Source organism: Halichoeres trimaculatus, unplaced genomic scaffold (assembly GCF_033239565.1).
Source record: "Halichoeres trimaculatus isolate MK-OKI-2021-1 unplaced genomic scaffold, fHalTri1.1 fHalTri1_scaffold_5, whole genome shotgun sequence".
In the NCBI taxonomy this organism is placed as follows: Eukaryota; Metazoa; Chordata; class Actinopteri; order Labriformes; family Labridae; genus Halichoeres; species Halichoeres trimaculatus.
In genome coordinates, this window is record NW_027437183.1 from 10616700 (window position 1) to 10637925 (window position 21226).

At 39.6% G+C, this 21226-nt stretch overlaps 1 protein-coding gene across 2 annotated transcripts in view; it reads right to left on the minus strand.

The window, feature by feature from the left end:
* The window catches only part of tmem8b (transmembrane protein 8B), a 71074-nt gene that overhangs the window by 47496 nt on the left and 2352 nt on the right, over positions 1 to 21226 (minus strand). Inside the window, exons 1-5 of one of the 2 annotated variants that reach the window (XM_074670873.1) lie at positions 18646 to 18853; positions 12489 to 12678; positions 11774 to 11981; positions 5342 to 5475; positions 3342 to 3610 (exon numbers count right to left, since the gene is read on the minus strand). In XM_074670873.1, coding sequence (XP_074526974.1) covers positions 3342 to 3610; positions 5342 to 5475; positions 11774 to 11981; positions 12489 to 12678; positions 18646 to 18730 — 886 coding nt within the window. In that variant the 5' untranslated portion in view covers positions 18731 to 18853. Of the gene's footprint in view, positions 1 to 3341; positions 3611 to 5341; positions 5476 to 11773; positions 11982 to 12488; positions 12679 to 18645; positions 18854 to 21226 lie in introns of those variants that run through there. The other variant, XM_074670874.1, reaches the window with a different exon arrangement.

Consider the following 21226-nt stretch of genomic DNA (forward strand, 5'->3'; position numbering starts at 1 on the left):
CGGTTCCAGTTGTTGACCAGTAGTTACAGTAAAGTAGTGGGTAGTTACACAGTAAGTAAAGCCAACAAGTGTGCACTTTAAAATCCAGCCCGGTTCCAGTTGTTGACCAGTAGTTACAGTAAAGTAGTGGGTAGTTACACAGTAAGTAAAGCCAACAAGTGTGCACTTTAAAATCCAGCCCGGTTCCAGTTGTTGACCAGTAGTTACAGTAAAGTAGTGGGTAGTTACACAGTAAGTAAAGCCAACAAGTGTGCACTTTAAAATCCAGCCCGGTTCCAGTTGTTGACCAGTAGTTACAGTAAAGTAGTGGGTAGTTACACAGTAAGTAAAGCCAACATGTGTGCACTTTATAATCCAGCCCGGTTCCAGTTGTTGACCAGTAGTTACAGTAAAGTAGTGGGTAGTTACACAGTAAGTAAAGCCAACAAGTGTGCACTTTAAAATCCAGCCCGGTTCCAGTTGTTGACCAGTAGTTACAGGTAAAGTAGTGGGTAGTTACACAGTAAGTAAAGCCAACAAGTGTGCACTTTAAAATCCAGCCCGGTTCCAGTTGTTGACCAGTAGTTACAGTAAAGTAGTGGGTAGTTGCACGGTAAGTAAAGCCAACAAGTGTGCACTTTAAAATCCAGCCCGGTTCCAGTTGTTGACCAGTAGTTACAGGTAAAGTAGTGGGTTGTCGCAGTGGAAGTACTGGACAGTTAGACAGTAAGCAGTGGCTAGTGTTAACTTAATGGCCGGGTTGCTTAAAAGGTGAATTACTATGTGGGGTCTCTGTGTGTTTAAAAAAATAAAGTTGTTTTTTTTTTTACATCTGCAAGTCTTATCATTATTGTGTGAAACACATACTCATCAATACATTACAGTGTTTAGGTTCATCATTGGTCTACTTTATTCACCATACTAATTGTTAAGAGGAAGTGGCACATTTACAGCAAAAGCATATGCCCAGGAAAATTACACTGTTTTGACAAGTTCATGGTAAGACACGGGAAACTACACTGTAAGACGAGAGCGTAACTACCCGATAGGTACCGCAAAATGTCAAGGTACATGTGTGAGAGTTACCCCTACAGTTGACGAAACTACACTGTAAGAGACGGGAAACTACACTGTAAGACGAGAGCGTAACTACCCGATAGGTACCGCAAAATGTCAAGGTACATGTGTGAGAGTTACCCCTACAGTTGACGAAACTACACTGTAAGAGACGGGAAACTACACTGTAAGACGAGAGCGTAACTACCCGATAGGTACCGCAAAATGTCAAGGTACATGTGTGAGAGTTACCCCTACAGTTGACGAAACTACACTGTAAGAGACGGGAAACTACACTGTAAGACGCGGGCTGTAATCTAAAGTGCTACCAAAAAATTAAAAGTTCATTGGGTTTCAGAGATAGGAAATGGTTTTTGAATAGTCTAATTGTCATTAACATTAATTAAATCAAACAGTTCATGGCTTTGTTCAGTTCAGGTTACGATATTTTGCTAAGATCCCATTTTTGCCAGATGCTGTGGCTGTGACGCGTTAATGTAACAGAAAAGCAGATCAAGCAGGACAGGAAGTGTGCACGGAAACCACCTAAAAACGTCCAATGACTTTCAAAATGAGCAAAACATGCCCAAACCAAATCGTATTTAACTTGACTGCAACAACAAACAGACATAATGAGCGCAGCCAGGTCATGAGGCAACAGGTTTGAGGTTTTACAGCCCAAACGAGAACGAGGAGAGGCTCAGTCATGGATTTGGAAGTGCGAGAGCTCCTTTGAGAAAATAAACTGTGGGGGACAGCAGCGACGATCTTTGAATTATTTTGGAATGGTTACCAGCAAATATCAAAAAGTGCTTTAATGGTAAATTTTACCCCATATTTAAGGTTGATAAATTGACATTCATAATGTGCACAGCTTACTCTAACAACAAGTTTTTACATGTCTGCTAAGCTGAATTATTCTCAAGTTTGAGATACTGACAGCAAAAAAAGCCACTTGCAATAATTGTTACACATAAGTGATGAAAAATATCTCTCCTTTGACTCAACTAATTTCATCATTCATCTCAAAAAGTGTCATTCTGAACAGCACCGAGAGTTTCTGAAAAGAAAGAATGAAAAATGTCAGCATCATTGAAAACCTGTCAGCGGCCTCTTCTTCAGCAGTTTGATAAAGCTAAGAAAGCAGCCTCTCAGAAGTGATGAAGCTTATCAAGAAGACATCCACGGGCTAATGATGTGCTTGGATAAGTACCGGTGTCAGAAACTTGGGAGAAGTGTTTTAGAATTGTTGTTTTTTTGGGTTGTTGAGAAATTGTCTGGGGCTCAACCTTAAAATTCTCCCCTAAGGGCCTCCGTAGCGGTGAGTATTACTGACCTTTTGAGGCACTTCTTAGAAATGAAGTCACGGAATATTGAGAAGTGAAGAGCATCTTACACAGAGATGATCTTTGATGAGCAAAATACAACATGCTGCTGCAAAGCATTGAGCAAAACATCACAGTGATGCTAAATGAACAAATAAAGTCTGATTATAAAAAAAAAAACACAATAAAAAAATAGATGAATAAATAAGCAAACAAACACAAAGGTCCAGCAAAAAAGCACCACGTTTAGTATACAAGAATCCTCTGAATGTTTGCTGCTGTCACGCTCACACTTTCCACTGATCATTCCAGCAGTAGCTTAATTTACAGCACGGGTAACTGCAACATCGGCAAATTGCACAAAACTGCAACATTTTTTAACCTGTTTGCCATAAATTTCTCAAATACAGTACCTTAAATTTGTTAAATATTTGCATAATTTGTGGTGCACTCATCAGCTGTTACTTGTTGTTTGTGCATTCCCCCCTCCAGTGGCTTCAACCTCATTACCTTTCTTACTCCATGACCTGAAGCTAACGGAGGCTCATGTTTGATCACACTATCATACTTCAGTTACACATTATGTGCTGTGTAATTACTTTATCATTCCTCTCTAATTCTGCTGCTCTTACACTTTGTTTATCTCGCTCTTTAGCTGCTTTGAAATGCTGCTGTTTGAACAAAGCTATACATGCTCAATCCAATCTATTTGATTTGCAAAATGCTGCTCATCACAGTGACTGAAATGAACAAAAAGATATGAAAGACCATTATCTACAAGTCTAGACTGATACTGCCAACTCAATATTGTGAAAGATCATTGTTTTTAATGTGTGAAGTGTTTTTGATTTTCATTCCTGCTTGTGTTTCTGTTATAAAAAGATGCAATTTGCCACTTTTGTCTGGGGAGGCTTATTTCACGTATTAGGAGAATAAGTGTTTGAGTAGAAACATCACACTCCGTCTTTTAAACAAACTCACCTGTGACCTGCACCCCGATGCGGAAGTAGACGTTAGAGTTGCTGAGATATCTCTCCACTAGGATGTAGTACCATTGTTCCCAGGCAGGTACAAGGGTGTCTAATTCACAAGGGTTCCACTCCCTGCAGTCGAGGGCACTTGAGTTATGCACTGGAGGCGCCCGGGCTCTTATCTTCAGCACCACGGGACAGCTCTCACTACTCTTGTTCCTCGTGCTGCAGTTTACCAGCTGAACCTTCACCTTTGATATATAATTGGGGATGAACACTCTGCACAAACACACACACAGACAAAACACACAGAAAGAAGGACGTTTAAAGCAGTGATAATACCTAATGCTGAGGCAATACAGAATATAAAAGAGGAAAAAAGCCATTGTTGTTGGGGTTATTTATGGTTATTGGACAAAAACAGTTTGGAGAGCACCAATAATTGTCCCTAGAGGAGGTTATTATGCCTTTGCTTTGATAGTTTAAACTCCTGTTATGGGAATGTAACCCATCTTTTGCTGTTCTGAAGCGGGTAAGCCTCTGCTTTTGTTGTCACCTGATAACTAATATTGAAGATGTATCATTAACATTAATAGTCTTTTTAACTTTTTGCCTGTGTTTTGATATTAAAAATGTGATCTGCATAGTTGTGTGCTTAAGCAGGATCTGTTTTGATTACACTCCCTCGCCACCTTGTGGCCTGGGGTTCCCACACACTGTTGTAAATTACGTTTAGTAAGGCGTGTGTTTGTTTTGGAAATAAATGGAGATCAGATTAAAACTACTTTCTTGGTTCAAGACAACTTTTTACTGGCTATGATGCACGGAGGTAAGGTGCTACTGTTTTAACGTGACGAGTAAACAATGTCAGTTTGTAAACTTAGTCATAACTAATGAGTAGTTTAGTAGCTGTCTATATTTAGCGCAGCAGGCAGTCTGGTGCTCTAAGATAAGTCCGTAATGTGTAATGTCAGTAAATCCTGGCTAGCTATGTCCTGCCAGTCATCTACCAAGCAGAGCTAACGTAACCTTACTTTTCATTTTATTGATAGATTTCAAGTTTGAACAGACCACTGCAGAACAACTGCTGACTGTGGGTTGGAATCAACATTAGCACAAACAGCTTAGCCATAGTGTTATAGAGTGATACAGCCCGAGCTTAAGGCTAATTAGCCTTTAGCTTTGGCTGTATCACTCTCCTGTTAAGCTTTCTTCTGCTCTTCTGTCCTTTTGACATCTGAAAGTTGGGCTCCAGTGTCCACTATTACTTCAAAATTAGCCATAGGATTCATTTTTAGCAGAGAAAAACACTGATCTCTGTGTTTTATCTCTTCTCGCTACTAAACTTCGTCAGCCAGCGTGGTGTTGTCATAGAGAACTAAACCTGCCATAGATCGATCCAGACTCCTGGACAACTCGAACTGGAAGCTAAAAAGTAGCAATTCAAAATAACCTGTAACCTTTAATATTGGTGCTGATACTCTCATTTTAAAGTGTGGATTATGATCAGGTATATTTCTAAAAGGGAGGCTTTCAAGATCAATTTCTAACTCCTCACAGCCCTTTTAAATCAAAAAGTTAACATATCATATCCACACAATAGAGACCAAAAACTGAGTGATAAACTTACTTCATATGTAAAGAAACTAATGAGGTAACATTTCAATACCCTTTGCATCATTTGTTTTAATAAAACTGTTTCAACAGAAGGTGGAGGAATTAAAACAACCCCCCAAATATCATATTACTTTTAGCTCACAATATTAAGGTGACTTCCAGAGAGAGAGAATTAATACAGGGGCAAAGACCAGAAGCACACACCTGAAAATTTCATCATTCTGAAATTGAAAATCTGAGGTAAGCTTATGAAGAAAACTGTAAGAAAATCATAACTTAAGATACAGATGAATGGGTGGACTAAGGTTGTGAAATTAAAGTTTATTTTTACACAAAAGGGTGTGTGATTTCGAAGCCAGCACCCCCTGACTTTTATTTTTTGGGAGCACTTACTTGTAAAGTGCAGATCTGTTATGGGCAGGGATCATCTGGTCGATGAAGTATCCTGGGTAAAGCACCGAAATCCCGATCAGCCTCTGGACGATGAGCTGAGGCTGGAACAGATACTGGCATTCCTCAGACAGACCCTGCACAGATACACAGCAGGGGCTCAGATGGTATTTTAGTGGTTAACTCAGCAATATTTCTTAAAAGCCGGTGAAGAGGAGATTAGATATCACGCAGACTGGCTGGAAATCCTAATGGGCTGTGTGCACAAAGTCTGTCGCCCTGCTGGATTAATATCACTCTGTCCTCACTCTGACTGCCACACAGCGTAACATGCACCCACTATTTCACTCGTGTTGTTCTGAACCATTAATGCTTGATGTGCATTACTCTGTGAGATGAGCCGAGCAGACGGAACGACTGAGAGGCAGGAGGCCGTGAATTGTTCCTGCGCATGATCTGCTGTGAAATTTGTTTTAGAAAGGAGCCGGAGCCTTCTGCACCTGATTCAAAGGGACAGGTGTGAATGCCAAATGAGCCCCTTCATTTCTGTCAAAAAGCCCCCAACCCTTCCTGCTCCAGGCACAATTACTGTGACATGTGGCATTAGTCTGGGAGCTGCTGAGGTGACCCTTTGATTTATTACAGCCTGTCAGTCGGACCTGCACATGCGTCATGTCGAGCAAATTAGGTTTTAATTAACGTGGAGCTAGAATGGGATTTTGAAGGCCAATGTTTTTACATTATAACTGCAGACAGCTTTTGATGACGTTCAGTAGCTTTAAATTTAACAATCTTCATGCCAAGAAAGATATAGGCATTAATTTACTTCCTCCAGAATTTCAGTCTTGGCAGGATGCTTAAGCCTCTGAAAATCTATTTAGGCTATAGTGCACTGAAACTCCCCATTGAAACCTTGACTAATTGCTTTATTTAGCTCCTTCAGACAGAATGACGCACTGAGAAAATACAATTTTAAGGAAAACTCTGGGGCATAAAATAAGTTTCTATTTCATTAGTTACACCTGAGCAATCTAATGCAATCGTTTGCAATGTTGCAGCAATGAATGCAACCCTGAGCGCTTCTGTGCAGCTTTATTGAACTTTATAATCATCTCTGAGTCTGTAATTAGTTGAGTTGCATTTTACTGTGTGTTATACTTTGAATACTATTTACACACACTAATCAGACACAAGTGGATACTTCACTGTTTACTTTTAAAGCTCAGGTACAGAGCCAGGTAAGGTTATTTATTGCAGAATTATACAAAACAGCATCAGATTGTTAATTAGGGGTTGTTGGTTTTTGGCTTACTTGTTATATATTTGGTCTTAAATACCCACATTCTTTTTGTTTACAAAACCAATGGGAAAAATGCATTTTAATTTGTTAATTATGTGTAAAAAAAAATTAATTGCAGATTTAGTAGCTTTATTGTTCTGACAGTCAACAGTGATACGGTGAAGCAATTACACGACACAGACAAACCACCGTGCCATTTTATGATATGAAGTGTAGCTCAGTTCATTGGACTTTGGCTTGGAAACCAGAGGGTCACTGAATCTAGCTGCAAACCAGGTCTAGGAATTTGGCTAGCTGGAGCTAGTAGCTGGAATGGAGCCAGTTCACTTTTTGGGAACTGCCAAGATGCCTTCGAGCAAGGCATAAACCTTCAACAGCTTTAGATGTCAGCAGCCCACTCACTCTGACATCTCTCTGTGTTTCAGCCTGAGATTCAACACCAGAGTCAACATAGATATGCTGTTAACTTATATTATTTAAGGCTGTCAAACTAATGCATTAAGACGGATTAAGCCACCATCATGATTAATCTAATTAAACATTTAAACATAATTAACCCATCTGTAGCGCAGAATGACTCAAAATCCCTGAGATGTCGCTGGCAGTTCATTTTAGGCAGTTTGTCCATGTAGAGTAAACGCCACACATAGCGCACATGCCTCTGCCCAGCATGTGCAAATGGCAGTTGGTCTGGTAGCTAAATAGCACATTGGCCCTCTCGATGGGAAATTTGAGTAAAACAAACAAAAAATAACAACAACAACAACAACAACAACAAAAACCCAAGAGGGAACAATCGACCAACATAAAATATTATGCACACTCTGCAGGGAGGAGTTTTCTTTTCATTGAAGCACTTCCAGCTTAAAAGACCACATTAATGTGAAGCATAAGTTAGCTGGAGATTCTCCACACACTGGCTAGCACATTGCTAGAACATTGCCCAGCTTGCAAAAAAAAAAAAAAAAACATCCTCAAGGAATATCAGTAGGGATGGGTACCAAATAAGATACTTTTATAGGTACAGACTGAATTCTGTCAAAAGTACTGAGTACCGATTCACATAAAATCAAAAGGTACCATGTGCAGGTACCTGAATGCATCCTTGTGACTGTGAGGGAATGGAAGAATAGGTGATTTTCCATGCTGGACAAGAACACAGCATTACAAGTTTATATGTCAAAAAATAAATATGTTAAATTGTTTTTTTTTTTACTTAATTATTAAACAAATTGATATTTTGTAACACAAAAACACAAAAAAATACCAAAAATTAGTACCGTTGAGTACCATTGAGTACCAGTACCAATTGCAAGGCGCAGGGCATGGGTACCCTATTGTTTCAAATGTGAAAGGTACCCATCCTTAAACATCAGGCTCTCAGTAAGTCTACCTTGGACAAATTGACTGATACAATTACCAAGTGGAATGCCACAAACTACAGACCCATTATTATCATCAGGAGGACACTGGCATCACAAAAGTTTTGCAAGTTGCCTCTCAACACACATTGTATGAGGCTCCATCTAGAACCACAACACAAAACTGAAAATTTACAGGTGTTTAATTAACACATTAAGTATATGAATATATATATATATATATATATATATATATATATATATATATATATATATATATATATATATATATATATATATATATATATATATATATTCCTTCTTGAGTCTGTTTGCCTATGCACAATGGAACACAATTAACAGAGATTAAAACTGGATGATATTTAATTGTGATTAATTAAAATCACTCCACAGCAATCTTGTGACTAATCTGGTAAAAAATGATAATTATTTGACAGCATTAATGTTAGTGTTACTGTTGAAATGTTGCTTTTCCAGACAAACTATCACATTGTCTGTTGTCATTGCCTGTATTAGCAAACAATGCCAACAACAACAGGAGCTAATGGCTAAACAACTGCTCTAATAACAGCTCCAACATCCAACCTCCGAAGTAAATGAAACTACCATTAGGCCAAAAGTCTGTCTCTGCCCGAGCTTTTAGCTGCCAATGAAACAGACTGAGCGCCACACTGATGCCTCTTTATGACCTACAAAAGCAAACAAGACCATCAGCAGCAAAAATGATCATTTCTATTTGCTTATTTCTAAAGCCTGGAACTGCTGTCATGGCGTAGGTGTCAGACGAAGGCATCGCCAAAACAGCCTTTGTTTATATTTTTCATAGGGAATACCGTAAATGAGTGAGTGACAGATTTGACTTTTAATGACAGCAGAATGACATTTTGGAATGAAAAGACTGTTGGTTCATGAACAGACGTACCACTTTGTCCACAGGAGGCGCACAGTATTCATAACATTCCCACAAGTATTTATGAAATGTCAGAAAATAAAAAGTCACCGAATTATGAGCTTCTTCTCCTTCCTTTGTTAAATATTCAGTGAGCTTAGTTCAGCGTTTGACTCCAGATCTCTACAAACGCAGTCTGTATTCTCCCTGTTTTGCTTGCATTCCTTCCTCCCCGTGTTTTCTCTCTGAAATGAAAACATCACATCTTGGATGCCAGAGAATGGCTTCAGAGGGCATAATTTGAAATAGGTGTGTTATTTTCATCTTCACAGTGCCTCGATGGAGGAGGGTCACATTTTAGCCACAGCAGCTTTTATTCTAGCTGCTGCCAAAAGCAAAGCCATTTTTTTTAAACATGCAATTTTGACAGCAACTCTTGATGATACTTTTGATTGTTGTGTATTCCAGCTACACCTTTTTCCTGCCAGAGGAAATCACAAAAGAAGCACAACTGAACTCCACGTCAGCGACATACCAATTACCTGAAATGAAAATCAGCAGGTGTTTATGTGGCCAAATCAGAAAACGTGACGAGATGAAGGAAAAACTCTGACTCTGTTCTGCCTCTTTGAGCTCTGCAGCACGAGCCGGCATACTAATCCCAGCAGATACTTACATCATTTCCCAGCTAAGTAACCATGAAGAAAATGTGTTGGATGTAGATCTCATTTAAGATACATTACGTAACACTTTCACATTAATAAGATTCCGTTTTACCAGTCTCTATTACAGAATGATGTATAACAAAGCAGAGATCAAAGCTCCCATTTGGCTGCTTTAAACAGCTCAGGCTGGGTGAGATTTTCCCACATGCAGCTCCTGCTCTCATCTTGGTTGTGTTGGTGAGACTGTTTGGTTCTGTCTTACACATTTCCTGGACTACTGGCTAAATAGTCATGAAAAAAAAATTATCGTAAAGACTAAAACGGTCCCCTCACTTTTCGGCTTTGTACTACAAGCAGGGCATCATTTCCACTCTGTATCTAGTGCATTCCTTTTTTGTTCCAGCAATGTGTCCTTGTGCTTACTCATCTCACAAGTTTCTGTGAATTTGAAAACAGGTAGCTGTAGTTCTTTTGAGGTTTGATCTAGAAAAGTATTTCCACACCACTGATGCCAGGTGTTTCCAAATCTGTGTTTCTATCAAGGATGTATCAGCTTAACGTCAGCATCAGCTATTATCAGCACTACTGACAAACCTCATCCAATGGCGATGCATCAATGTAAGTAGCTGATGTTTATCTGTGATATCTCATCAGTTTCTTGCAAACTACCCTCCTGCTTATTCTGAGAAGAGGTTATTTTTACTGGGCTGAAAAGTCACCTGTTGAATGAACTCTGGTGTTACATAAGAGAGCAAATGGTGCTGTGTGCACATGATTTGCTGTCATGGTGAAACTTCAAAGAAAATGTCAGCAGTGTGGAAGTATTACATCGTCTCTGAGAGAGATCAGCAGCATGACGTTTGTCGGGTATGTTCCAGTGACATTTCAAGAGGAGGGACTGCTAGCAACTGCTCATTTGAAAAACAGACATGGAGGACCTCTACAAGGTAATGAACAACACTGACGGTAGAAATGGCTATCCTCTAAATTGTTATTTCAAACATCGGTATCAGCTCTGACACTTATTTACATCCACTATCTCTGTAAAGAATTCTTAAAACAGTCCAGTTTAGACCTGCACAGTAAACTGTCAATGCAATAATCTGACTTTGCAAAGCTAAAGCTAATCTGGACAAGAATTTTCAGATGAAGCATTTAGTGCAAAGGGGATAAGCACTTTGCACTAAATGCTTTTCTTCAATATATTGCAGGGACGAACCACTATATAATGGCGCCCAAAAGGCACGTTCCAAAAAAACAGGAGGAGCTCCTTCCAGAAACTGTTATGTTTCCTACCATCATTGTTGTGTGAATCATTAATAATATGCATGGAATAATTAACATTGACATGTGAGCAGTCTCTTCACATAGTAGTACTGCTCTGACTATTATTGTTTATTAAATAATGAGCTGTGTAGTTTTGTTCAGGAAGGTTGTATCAGATAAGCAGCCCATCGTACTCCTCATTTCCCATGAGGTAGCCCTCAGTCTCAACAAGGCTGGTGACCCCTGATATATCATGTCATGTATTTAAATAATTCACACTGCATCCCACATTGTTCCAATATTTCATTTTTTTCTTCCCTCTTTTAGTTTATTACCAATATTTCTTCTTGCTCATATTCAGTAAAAGCATAAACAGCCTGCAAGGAAGACAGACGGTTCAAGTTCTGCTGATGTTAGCTACACTCTGCCCACCAATCTGGCATTGTTTACCAGCAGGTTTTTTTTAATCCTGTGTTTAGCCTTATGAAAGTATATTTTTCTCAATTTTACTGTTTTCTTACTTTCAGGAAGTAATGTATGCAGAATTTAAAATTCCTCTTTATATGTCAAAGACATTCACAGCCTCAGAAACATCCCTAATCAAGAGTGAAATATCTTTGCAAACATTGGGTGTTGTCATTTTGCCCTTTATGCTGTTACTAACATGAAACCAATCTAGTGTCGACTACTCTCGCTGTGTTGTTGTATTTTGTTGAGTTTTTTTGCCCAAAGTCTTTCTACAATGATGTGAAATTTCTCAACTTTCTGCAAAATCACATATCCTGCATTTGACAGTTACTGTGACAAAAGGTGAAAATTCACAGTCAACGCTGCTGATGATTCCCACTTGAAAGTTATTGTACCATGAGTTTTACTGAAAAATGTTCATATTTTGATATCAAAATGAAAGAATGACATTTATTCGTGGCTCACCTTGACTGAGATCTTGCCTTCATCCTTGGGTAAATGTGCTGCCAGGAACCAGTCTCCAGGGAGCGGGCTGGTTACATTGAATGCTCCTGTTGTACGGTTTGGAAGAGTCCAGGTGAGAGTTACTGCAAAGGATCCTGGGACGACTGTATCCCGAGGGAAGCGGGTGTACAGAGGATTTATTACTGGAGGAGCCCCGGACCTGAAGTACCTGTTTCACAAAGAGCCAAAACACAATCCTCAGTCCTAATATTTTCATAAACAACAGCAGCATCTGCTAAGATATAAAATTCACCCACAGGAACAGCTGACAGTCTGAGCACAGATGGTTGGTTCTATTTCAAATGTGAAAAATTCAGATTCAAACATTAATAATCTAGCCAACACATTTCAAAGTGATAACCATGCTCACATCAATCACAATATCACAGAGACACAGAGGAGCCACCTGAGAAAGCAGCTCTTTGCTCATTGCTGGGATAAAAATAGACAGGTTAAATTAAAAGCTTAATGCAGCTAATGCTTCAACAGCACTCAGTCCATACGTCAAACATGGCAGATAGGTGATGCAGCTCACTGTTAACCAGCTGCTGAAAAATGTAATAAACACCTATAAAAAATTAGCAGACTGTAGCTTTTAAATGTGACAACAGAAGAAGAACAAAAGAGAGTGTTTGAATTAAACACAGTTTTAAGGGAAGAGAACTCAGTGTCTTACACAGTCACATTGCGGTTGGGGCAGCTGTCTCCAAACGTGCCACCTTGCTCCTTGAAGGTGATGAGGTTCCATACGGCCATCATGGTGTCATCAGGCACATTGAAGTGGAACAGTTCCACACTCGCAAAGGAGTTGAAAGCATTCAGCTTACGAGGCGTGCGGGTGAAGTATTCAGTCACAAAAAGGCAATCTGTGGGAAGCAGAAAAGCAGGCTCTGAAATATTTAAGGATGTATAAATAAGTAATACATAATATATTCTTATTTAGGGCATGAAAGTTGCACCTAGGCCTATATTTAGTTGACATGCTCAGTGGGATACGCTGATGGTAAAATGTTTAGGAGGTGTAAATTGTTTTGCAGGCTTTTTTTTTTCTTAGAAAAAAGCAGACGGGGTTGAGTTAGCCCAAGATACTGAAAGGTAATAACCGGGGTTGTCAGTGGGTTTTGACCAATCAGAATCAAGCATCTTACACACCTAGAAAATAAGTAAGAAAGCTGGGTAATGAATAATAACTAAAAAGTAACCCCCAAGTGGCCCGAAAGAGGCTGCCATCTTTTACTAATTCTGACAAGTTCTTACAAAAATTCCAATGTTATTACAAATATTGACTGCAACACCTATCGTAACCTATTAAATAACTCAATGCATTGTGCCATTAAGCATTAGCAGTGAAAATAGCATGTCTGTGTACCTTAAAACAAAAAAAAATTAGCAAGGAAAATCGTCAATTTAATCTTGGGTGGACTGGAAAGTATTTATTTTTTTCACCATCCAGTCCAGAAACCAAACCAATGTGTTTGCTCTGCAACATTTTTTTTTTATTGATATATTTTTAGTTACAAACTGTAAGGCACATAACAGATCATATCCAATCACATTGTGAACCTTCGGTTGAGTAGGAAAGGTAAAATTAAGCAAACATTATACAGAACAGTGTATAGTTAATAAAGAAATAAATAAATTAAGGAGGAAAAAAAAAGAAAAAAACATTTATTCAATTCAAGGGTCAATTACATTATAATTTTGTATTTGATTTAGAAAAATTTTGAAAAATTTAGAGTTATGTATGTAATGTTTTGCCAGTATAAGGATTACATTAACCAGCAAGTTGTCTGATTGGTTTTCCAAAACCAAAATACCAAATATCTACATGTGATTCTAATTTAATTGGTATATTCTTTCTCTTCAACCATAGCTGGATCTGGGACCAAAAGTTTCGAACACATTTACATTCATAAAAAATATGACATGGTTTCCACTTCATTTTTACAAAAGATACATTCATTTCTGTCAAAATTAAATCTTAGTCTTAAAAATTCACTTGAAGGATATATATTGGTTTGCTCTGCAACAAGTGAGATGCAATGCTGAAAGATTGTAATGTCAGAAGACACCACACTAAAAAACATGTCGCGTTTTGGACAAACTCCCCCGAGGGATCTCATGAGGGGGCCGCTAAAATTCAGAGTTTGACAGCACCTTACGACTGGAGCTGCACTACAATAAAGCAGACTTGCATAGCGCAGGAAAGGGCCACAGCAGCTTCACTTTGCTGCTATAAATGTGTGGCCCAGCTGGTGTCCTTCGTCTGAAAATTTGGCCCGACCAAATTTCTTATTGAATAGCCCTGATCTAGAGTATGTTTAAAACAGTTAAGGAAACACTTCAGTGCTGTTTTGTGAAATAGAAGTTACGACTTTTGCTTTGAAAAACTAAATCCTAACGTCTCCCAGAAGAATGAAGGCACAAACAGACTCCATCTCATCCCATGCAGACAAGCCTCTCCTTGAACCCCACCAACTGTTTTTTGAAGAGCCAGATCATCTAAATATGTGATCACAGACTTCAGCTCCTTTTAAAGCAGCCGAGTGAGATGCATGTATGTATGCAGGCTCACTCACGTCCTGCATGATGTTAAATCCTTGGATTACATCCACCGAAGGCTCTGCATATAAAAGCTGCAGAACAAGTGACAGGTGTAATCTCTCATATTACCTACATGAGCTTTGCTGGCATCCAGCACACACAGCAGGTGGGCAAAATCTGGGGGAAATTGTGTGTGAGTCACATAATTGCTAAACTGGAACATATTGAATCTGTTAGATAAGAGTTATCTAGACTGCAAACAAGTAGATAAGAAAGATGGCAGCGGTATTTCACAGGAACAATGTGGAGGCACTTTGATGTTTTACTCGAGGAGAATGTTTTCCATTTGTCACACAAACCTTCCTCTGTTTTATAACCATTTCCACCATCTGTACCTCGGATACCTGGGGCGATGTCTTTCACTGCTTTTTTCTTGTGTAAGGGATAATTAATCTCAACTATAATTTGTACAAAAATAGTACATTTCACACAACAGTTCCAAGGCTGCAATGAACAGTCTGTGCCACTTTAACAGCAAGGGTCCAATCCATCCAGGAGTTATAGCGAGGCAGTAAGCGAGCTCACTGTGTTAATGCTGTCATTTACACCTTCTTTTTTATTACTGCTGCCTCTTTTCACCTTGATGATGGCACAGAGTAAAGAAAACCAAGTGGCCTCTACAGTGACAGGGGTGCTGTGACGTGGATGTGTGAAGCCAAAAAGCTTTTCTTCAATGTGCATTATGTTCCAATGTGCGTCAGGGAAGAAGAGAAAAATGGCTCTGTTCTGCTCTTCTCCCCCCACGCTATTACCAGCCCTCGAAGCTCGCGCTGCCTCTCACCTATGGAAGCAACCTTGAATACTAAAGGCGCAGAATAAGGAGGCAGAGAGACAGAAGAATGAAGCAATCTTGCTGTCAGGAGGTAAAGCCTGAACACACAAAAAGCTCCCAGTCAAGATTTTACTCTCATTCTTTCCTTCCTCTGGTGCTCTATCTGTGGAGCGTGTGAGCGACTCTCACATGAAGGGTCGTCTTTGCCCTTAATGGCAGGGAGGAGAACTGGTCACATGTCACTGATAGAAGTGTTATTGACTGAGGCACCAATACTGCTGATACAGTATGCTCCGCGTGACTGATTAAAGAGAAACACAAGCAACAAAACCTCCTTGAGGTCAAGATACTAGACTCGTTTTGGACCCCGACAACAGCATTCAGAATAAATCTTTGTCCTGTTTAGCAGCTTGTACTTCAGGCTGAACTGACAACCTCACTGACCTTAGACCTTTAATTCATTATCATGACCTCACGGACAAGAAGGTCAACATTTACAGCTGCACAGCATCCGAAAAAGCTGTGGTTTACACTCGTAAGGGTCTTAAAATGTAACTGGGGGCAAAAAACCAAGAAAATAACATTCCAGCAATATAAAAAATCAGGAATGGGAACATTTAGAGGTCATCACCTTTGCTAAGGGATCAACAAATTATTCACATTTTTATTAATGAAGGCTCGAAATGTAGGTGTTGTGTTTTTTTGAAAGCAAGTCAAAGGTTACTGCCACAAATCTCTACTACATGGATGTAAACAAACACAGACAACAGCTAGCACCATATTGCGCACTGAGGTCTGGCAAATATGATCGAAATGGAGACAGAGTTGTGTAAAGCTTGCGTTTGATTGAACTGGAATATAACCACTTAACTGGAGCGATGTGTAACCAGCACATGACCAATGAGGAGATTGTTACTGCTAGCTCTGCCTATACTTATCTCAATTTTACCTTTCAGACTAATCAGCAGGTCAGTGTTTATATTCCAGAAAAACAACTCAGACATTTGTCTCAAAAGTGTATCTTTATAACAAAATGTTTGTTTTAAAACTTTGCTATTAGTGTGTGCTTTCTTTTTTTGTAGCTGTACTTTCCTCGGTTTCATAGAATGCCTCCGATATTCAAGAAAGGGAAAATCTTCCTTCAACAGCTTAACCAACAATGTGGTGCAGTTTGCAATTCATCATAGCTTTGCACAAAGGGTTAACAAAACAAAAATGAGTGAGGCATGAATGGTCTAATTAGCTGTTTTGTTATATCAAAATTAGCAACAAAGGCTGCTTAGCTAAAAGGGAAAGAAGAAAACATACTACGGAGAGAGTTCAGTTTATAAACTCAGGTGCTTTGAGGTTTTTGCTGAAGCGTACCTCTTCACCCGCCACCCCAACTTCCACTCTTTGATCTACTCTGATGACCCTCCAGTGCCTAGGCCAGGTCTCCAAAGACTGGACTACATCTCAGCCATTTATCTTCCCACACACCTGTCTGCATTCATGCAAAGGTTTCTTTAACATCACTGCTTTTTAAATGTAAAAAAAAAAAAAAACATTAAATGGTAACTGCACAGCCTGTGTTTTGACACATTAATCAGTCCATAATTGATCTTTATGAATCTTATAAATATACATGTGGTGGAAACAGTCACAATCAATTGTCAAGACATGGTACATTTCATACATATCAGCCCTTAGCTTGTTATCACAAACTGAAAAACAAGTCTGAAACCCACATGCTAAGTCATTAATTTGAATAAAACATTTGCATATCTATTTTCATATCCCCGCTGTGCAAAGAAAAAAAAACAAAAACATTCTGCAAATGAAACAAAAAATCCACCAGCTCAGATCTCAGTGTGAAACCAGCCTTCACACTCCAACTGCACTTATTGTGAAGGTGTAGAGCTGCCAATTGATCTAAATATGTTTGTTTGTTTGCCAGCTAAATAAAGGCATTCTCATTTGGAGATAAAAACTGCAGAATGCTTACAGGCTTTCTTACAGCACAACTCTGAATTCAGTAATCTCTTCAATGAGCACCTCCTAACCACTGTTTTACTCTGTGAGAGGCTTAATACAGACATAATCCTGCTTTTTGTCATCTCAAGTACAGATTCAGCCTTGAACGCTGAGCTGGATCCTCTTTACACTTTATATTTCTATGGAGGGACACACCACAATGCCTCCTCTACTAACATGAAACAGATGTAAAAAAAAAGGGAAATGTGTAATAACAAAGAAGAAAGGGTGATTTATGTATACATCTCACTCAGGGAATCATCTGCTTTGTGCTCCTCGCAGCCTCGAACAGAACAAAAAAATCGAACACATTCGTGAAAACTATGAACCTTCTTCTTCCAACCACAAAGACGTCAACAATAGAGCTGTCACGTGAAACACTAACAGATCAATACAACACGGAGCATCATTCTCATCTCGAGTGGATAAACTGACTTCCAGCTGAACAAAGAAAATGACCCATCAAAACAACAATCCTTCCTTTTTCACAAACCCCAGTCCTGCATTTTCCCTCTTAATAACACCACTTTATTCCTCTTCTTTGTGACATAAACGACAAAAAAAACATCCCCAGTAAGTCTGCAACAAGAGCTTAGAGACAGAAAATTGATCGTTCTGACTTCATCCAAGGCTTTAAGATTTGTCAGAACTGATGGAGCAAAACAGCAACAAGTCCTGTCAGGGGACTGCAACATCCTGAGACGGACCTTTGAGCTGTTCCATGACCACAGCTGGTACAAGGTGTGCTGTAGGGTAAGGTTTCATTACTGTCCCACAATTTACAGCTGAGGTTTTTTTGTTTCACGCTTCTGTGTTGAAGCAGCAGAGGTATCATTGAGGATGGGACTTAAGAAAAACACTCTTTGTGTCTGCCTGAAGAAAGAAAGACAGAAAGAAGATACTCTACTTTCTGAGTGTATCCTTCAACAAAACAAGATTAAGTTAAAAAGATTTTTATGATTTGGCTTAAGTTGTCACATTTTCAGATGACATTTTTCATTGAACTCAGTATTCAGTTAGGCTGTGTATAAAACAAGAAACACTGAGGGTAAACTCAACTCTCTGCTTCTGTTTGAATCATGCCAACTTGTCTCCACCTCCTGTAACAAATCAAAACAACGACAAACAACCAGAGGCAACAACATCCTGATCATCCAACCTGATGGCTTTCCACATTCACCCCCTCAGCATCCTGTCTTACAACCTACAGGAGCATCTGTCAGTGTGTTCGCGTGCCATTATTAACAGCAACCTTCCCCATGCGTCACGTAACCGAAGCCAGACTTCTCATGAAAACGGTTCTGTTGGAGCAGCAGCAGCTGTGGATGTTACAGGGACTCTGGACTCGATGCTGCTTCTCGCTGGTGGAGGATTTCAGCACCTCGACAAAAGGAACAGCTCCCCGTGAATCACACAGCCACACACACTGGATGGAAACACTCACCTCCGAGCGCGCACACAGAGGTGTAAACCAGCAAGAGGAGCCTCGGAGGGCTACATCCTGAGCCCCGGCGCTCCAGCTGCCACATCGTTAAAAGCCAAAATCCTCAGTGAAGGGGCTCCAGCCCGGGTGCAGTTCTCCGTCGCTGTGCTGGTCTACATTTTTTCAGGATTTTTTTGCCAACGACCAGCTGTTTGTGCATGACGTAATTGAGACGACGACCGCGCAGCTCCTCCTCTTTGGCTTTGATTTGACAGCCTCAATATGTCGGCTGCTTTTCATTGGACCTCCGGCCCTGTCAGTCCGCGGACGCTGCGGACGTAGATTGCAGCACAAGGCTCCGTCACTTCGGGTGTCCGGGCCACCACACGACACACGCGCACAGAGGCTGCAGCTGCACCCCCCTCAGGGTCCACAACCAGGACCCGGGACAGAGGAGCTGGAGGGGGAGTAAGAGCAGCTGACCTGATCTGATCTCGGATACACATGTGTGCACAGAGATATCTGCTATCTGCATTGCAGTGTGATTCATGTGCAACTAAACTGATAAGCCACTGGTGTTTAGACTCAGATTTATATCAGTGAGATTTTTCTCAACACAAGCATTTAATAAAACCCGGCATGCTCTCTGTAAAAGTTGACACAGAACAGTTTCTTTTCATCACTCTGAAACATTTTTTTCTGTGAGAATTGCTCTTATTATTTGACTCTTTAGTGTTTTAAGTTTAACTTAATCCCACTGGTTTAAGTGTTGCATTACTGTAACTGTAAGTAGGTGCATTTTATTTTCAACCCTGATGCGAAGACTAAATATCAAATGTTGAAACTGAAAAAAATGTTAGCTTATATGAAAAATATAAGCTCACATTTGGATTGATGTGAGCAAGTTATTTCATAAAAGTTTAGGGCAAGGTAAACAAAACACTTAAGATGTTGTGTAAGGGCATACAAACACCCAGAGATACATAACCCAGACAGGTTGGGGGTATGACAAGGTATTAAAAAGACACAAGTAGGGAGAAGTTCATCTTTCTGTGAGACTTCTTCAGTAAAAAGTTCAATACTTTCAGAATAATGTCCCCTGGTGTGAAGTGCGTAGCTCATGGGGATTTCATTATCTGGAGGATAAAGGGTTTCAAGAATTTACAAACCCCTGGAAGCTGTTTTTACTCGTAAAAAAATAAATTTTGATTGTCAGAAACTTCATATGAGCCAATATTCAAAGACTAATCAAAGGAACATCTCTTTATCAACTTTATCATTTTCATTATTTTGTCCAAACTTTTTTGAGTTGGGGTTGTTAAAGGAATATTTTTAATAAACTCTTCAATCTCCACACTGTAAAAATTATAACTTAAAATTACTGGACTGAAAGTAATTTTTTTTGCTTAAGTAAACACAAAATATTCTACTGTACTGCAAAAATACTTCAAATTAGTTATCTCTGGTCTCAGTTCATAAATTAAGTTGGCAAAACTTCAAATTATTGGTTTGAGACTAGAGCTAAATTCTTTGATGAATCTTCAGCAAAGAACTGGGTCTCCAACTCAAATTTATAGGGGTCTTCATTTACAGACTTCAAGTTCCCATATGTGCAGCCATTTCATGTGATTTCAATGAGTTGAGAGTGCAGCGTGAGTGCTACGTGATTACGACACGAGTGCAGTATGAATGTGGTATGAGTGATATGGGAGTGCGGCATAAGCACAGCATAAGTGTAGCGAGAGTGATCTGGGACTCCAGCATGACTGACTTCACTGACTTGAGCAAAACAAATGGTTAACTTAGTTTACAATGCATCTTTCTGGTCCACTTCAAGTTCATACATGTGTCAGTAATATCATGAACTTGCGTTGTCATACACTGATGGGCCTGCTATCCCATCAGCATCCATAACATACACTACAAACACTATGACATGCAATCTGGAGGAGCTTTGTATCACAAATCTTTAGAGCTTAAGTAAACACAGATAAGATCAGATCAAAACATTGTTTAACGGTTCCTTTTCTCATATTTCGTCAGTTTGATTAGATTTCTAAGTCAAGCTTCATAGAAAAGGCACTTCAAAATCCAACTCTTTGAGGCTTTTTCACTTTCACCTACCAATGTCCTCCTTTGGGCACTTTGCCAAGAAGAGATGACCCACTCTACCAGCTAAGGCACAGCTGTCCACTTCAATATCTTTTCACATTTCTCTGCTAAAACAGGAAAGGTGTCTGTTGAGCCTAAACAAGGAGAAAGTAAGACAATCAAATTTACCACATTTTTTTCTTGGTGGTATTGAAACAGCAGAAGTCAAGCCTTTCTTTTTCTCAAGTGAACGCACAGCTATCAACAGGACCTCCCGTGTTCAGCAGGTGACAGCAGACCCATTTGGGAAGAAAAGAAAAAACCAAACAGATTTTGCACAAATCTCCGTATCACACTTTAATCCTCTTCCCTTCAGGAACTGGACATTAAGACTGACCCAAATTCTCAGACGTGATTATTTTTAGGCTGCGGGTGACTTCAACATGAGTCATAACTGTCCGAGCTGATCAGTCAGACAGTGAATGAGCTCCTGAGTCAGGTTGGGTATGAT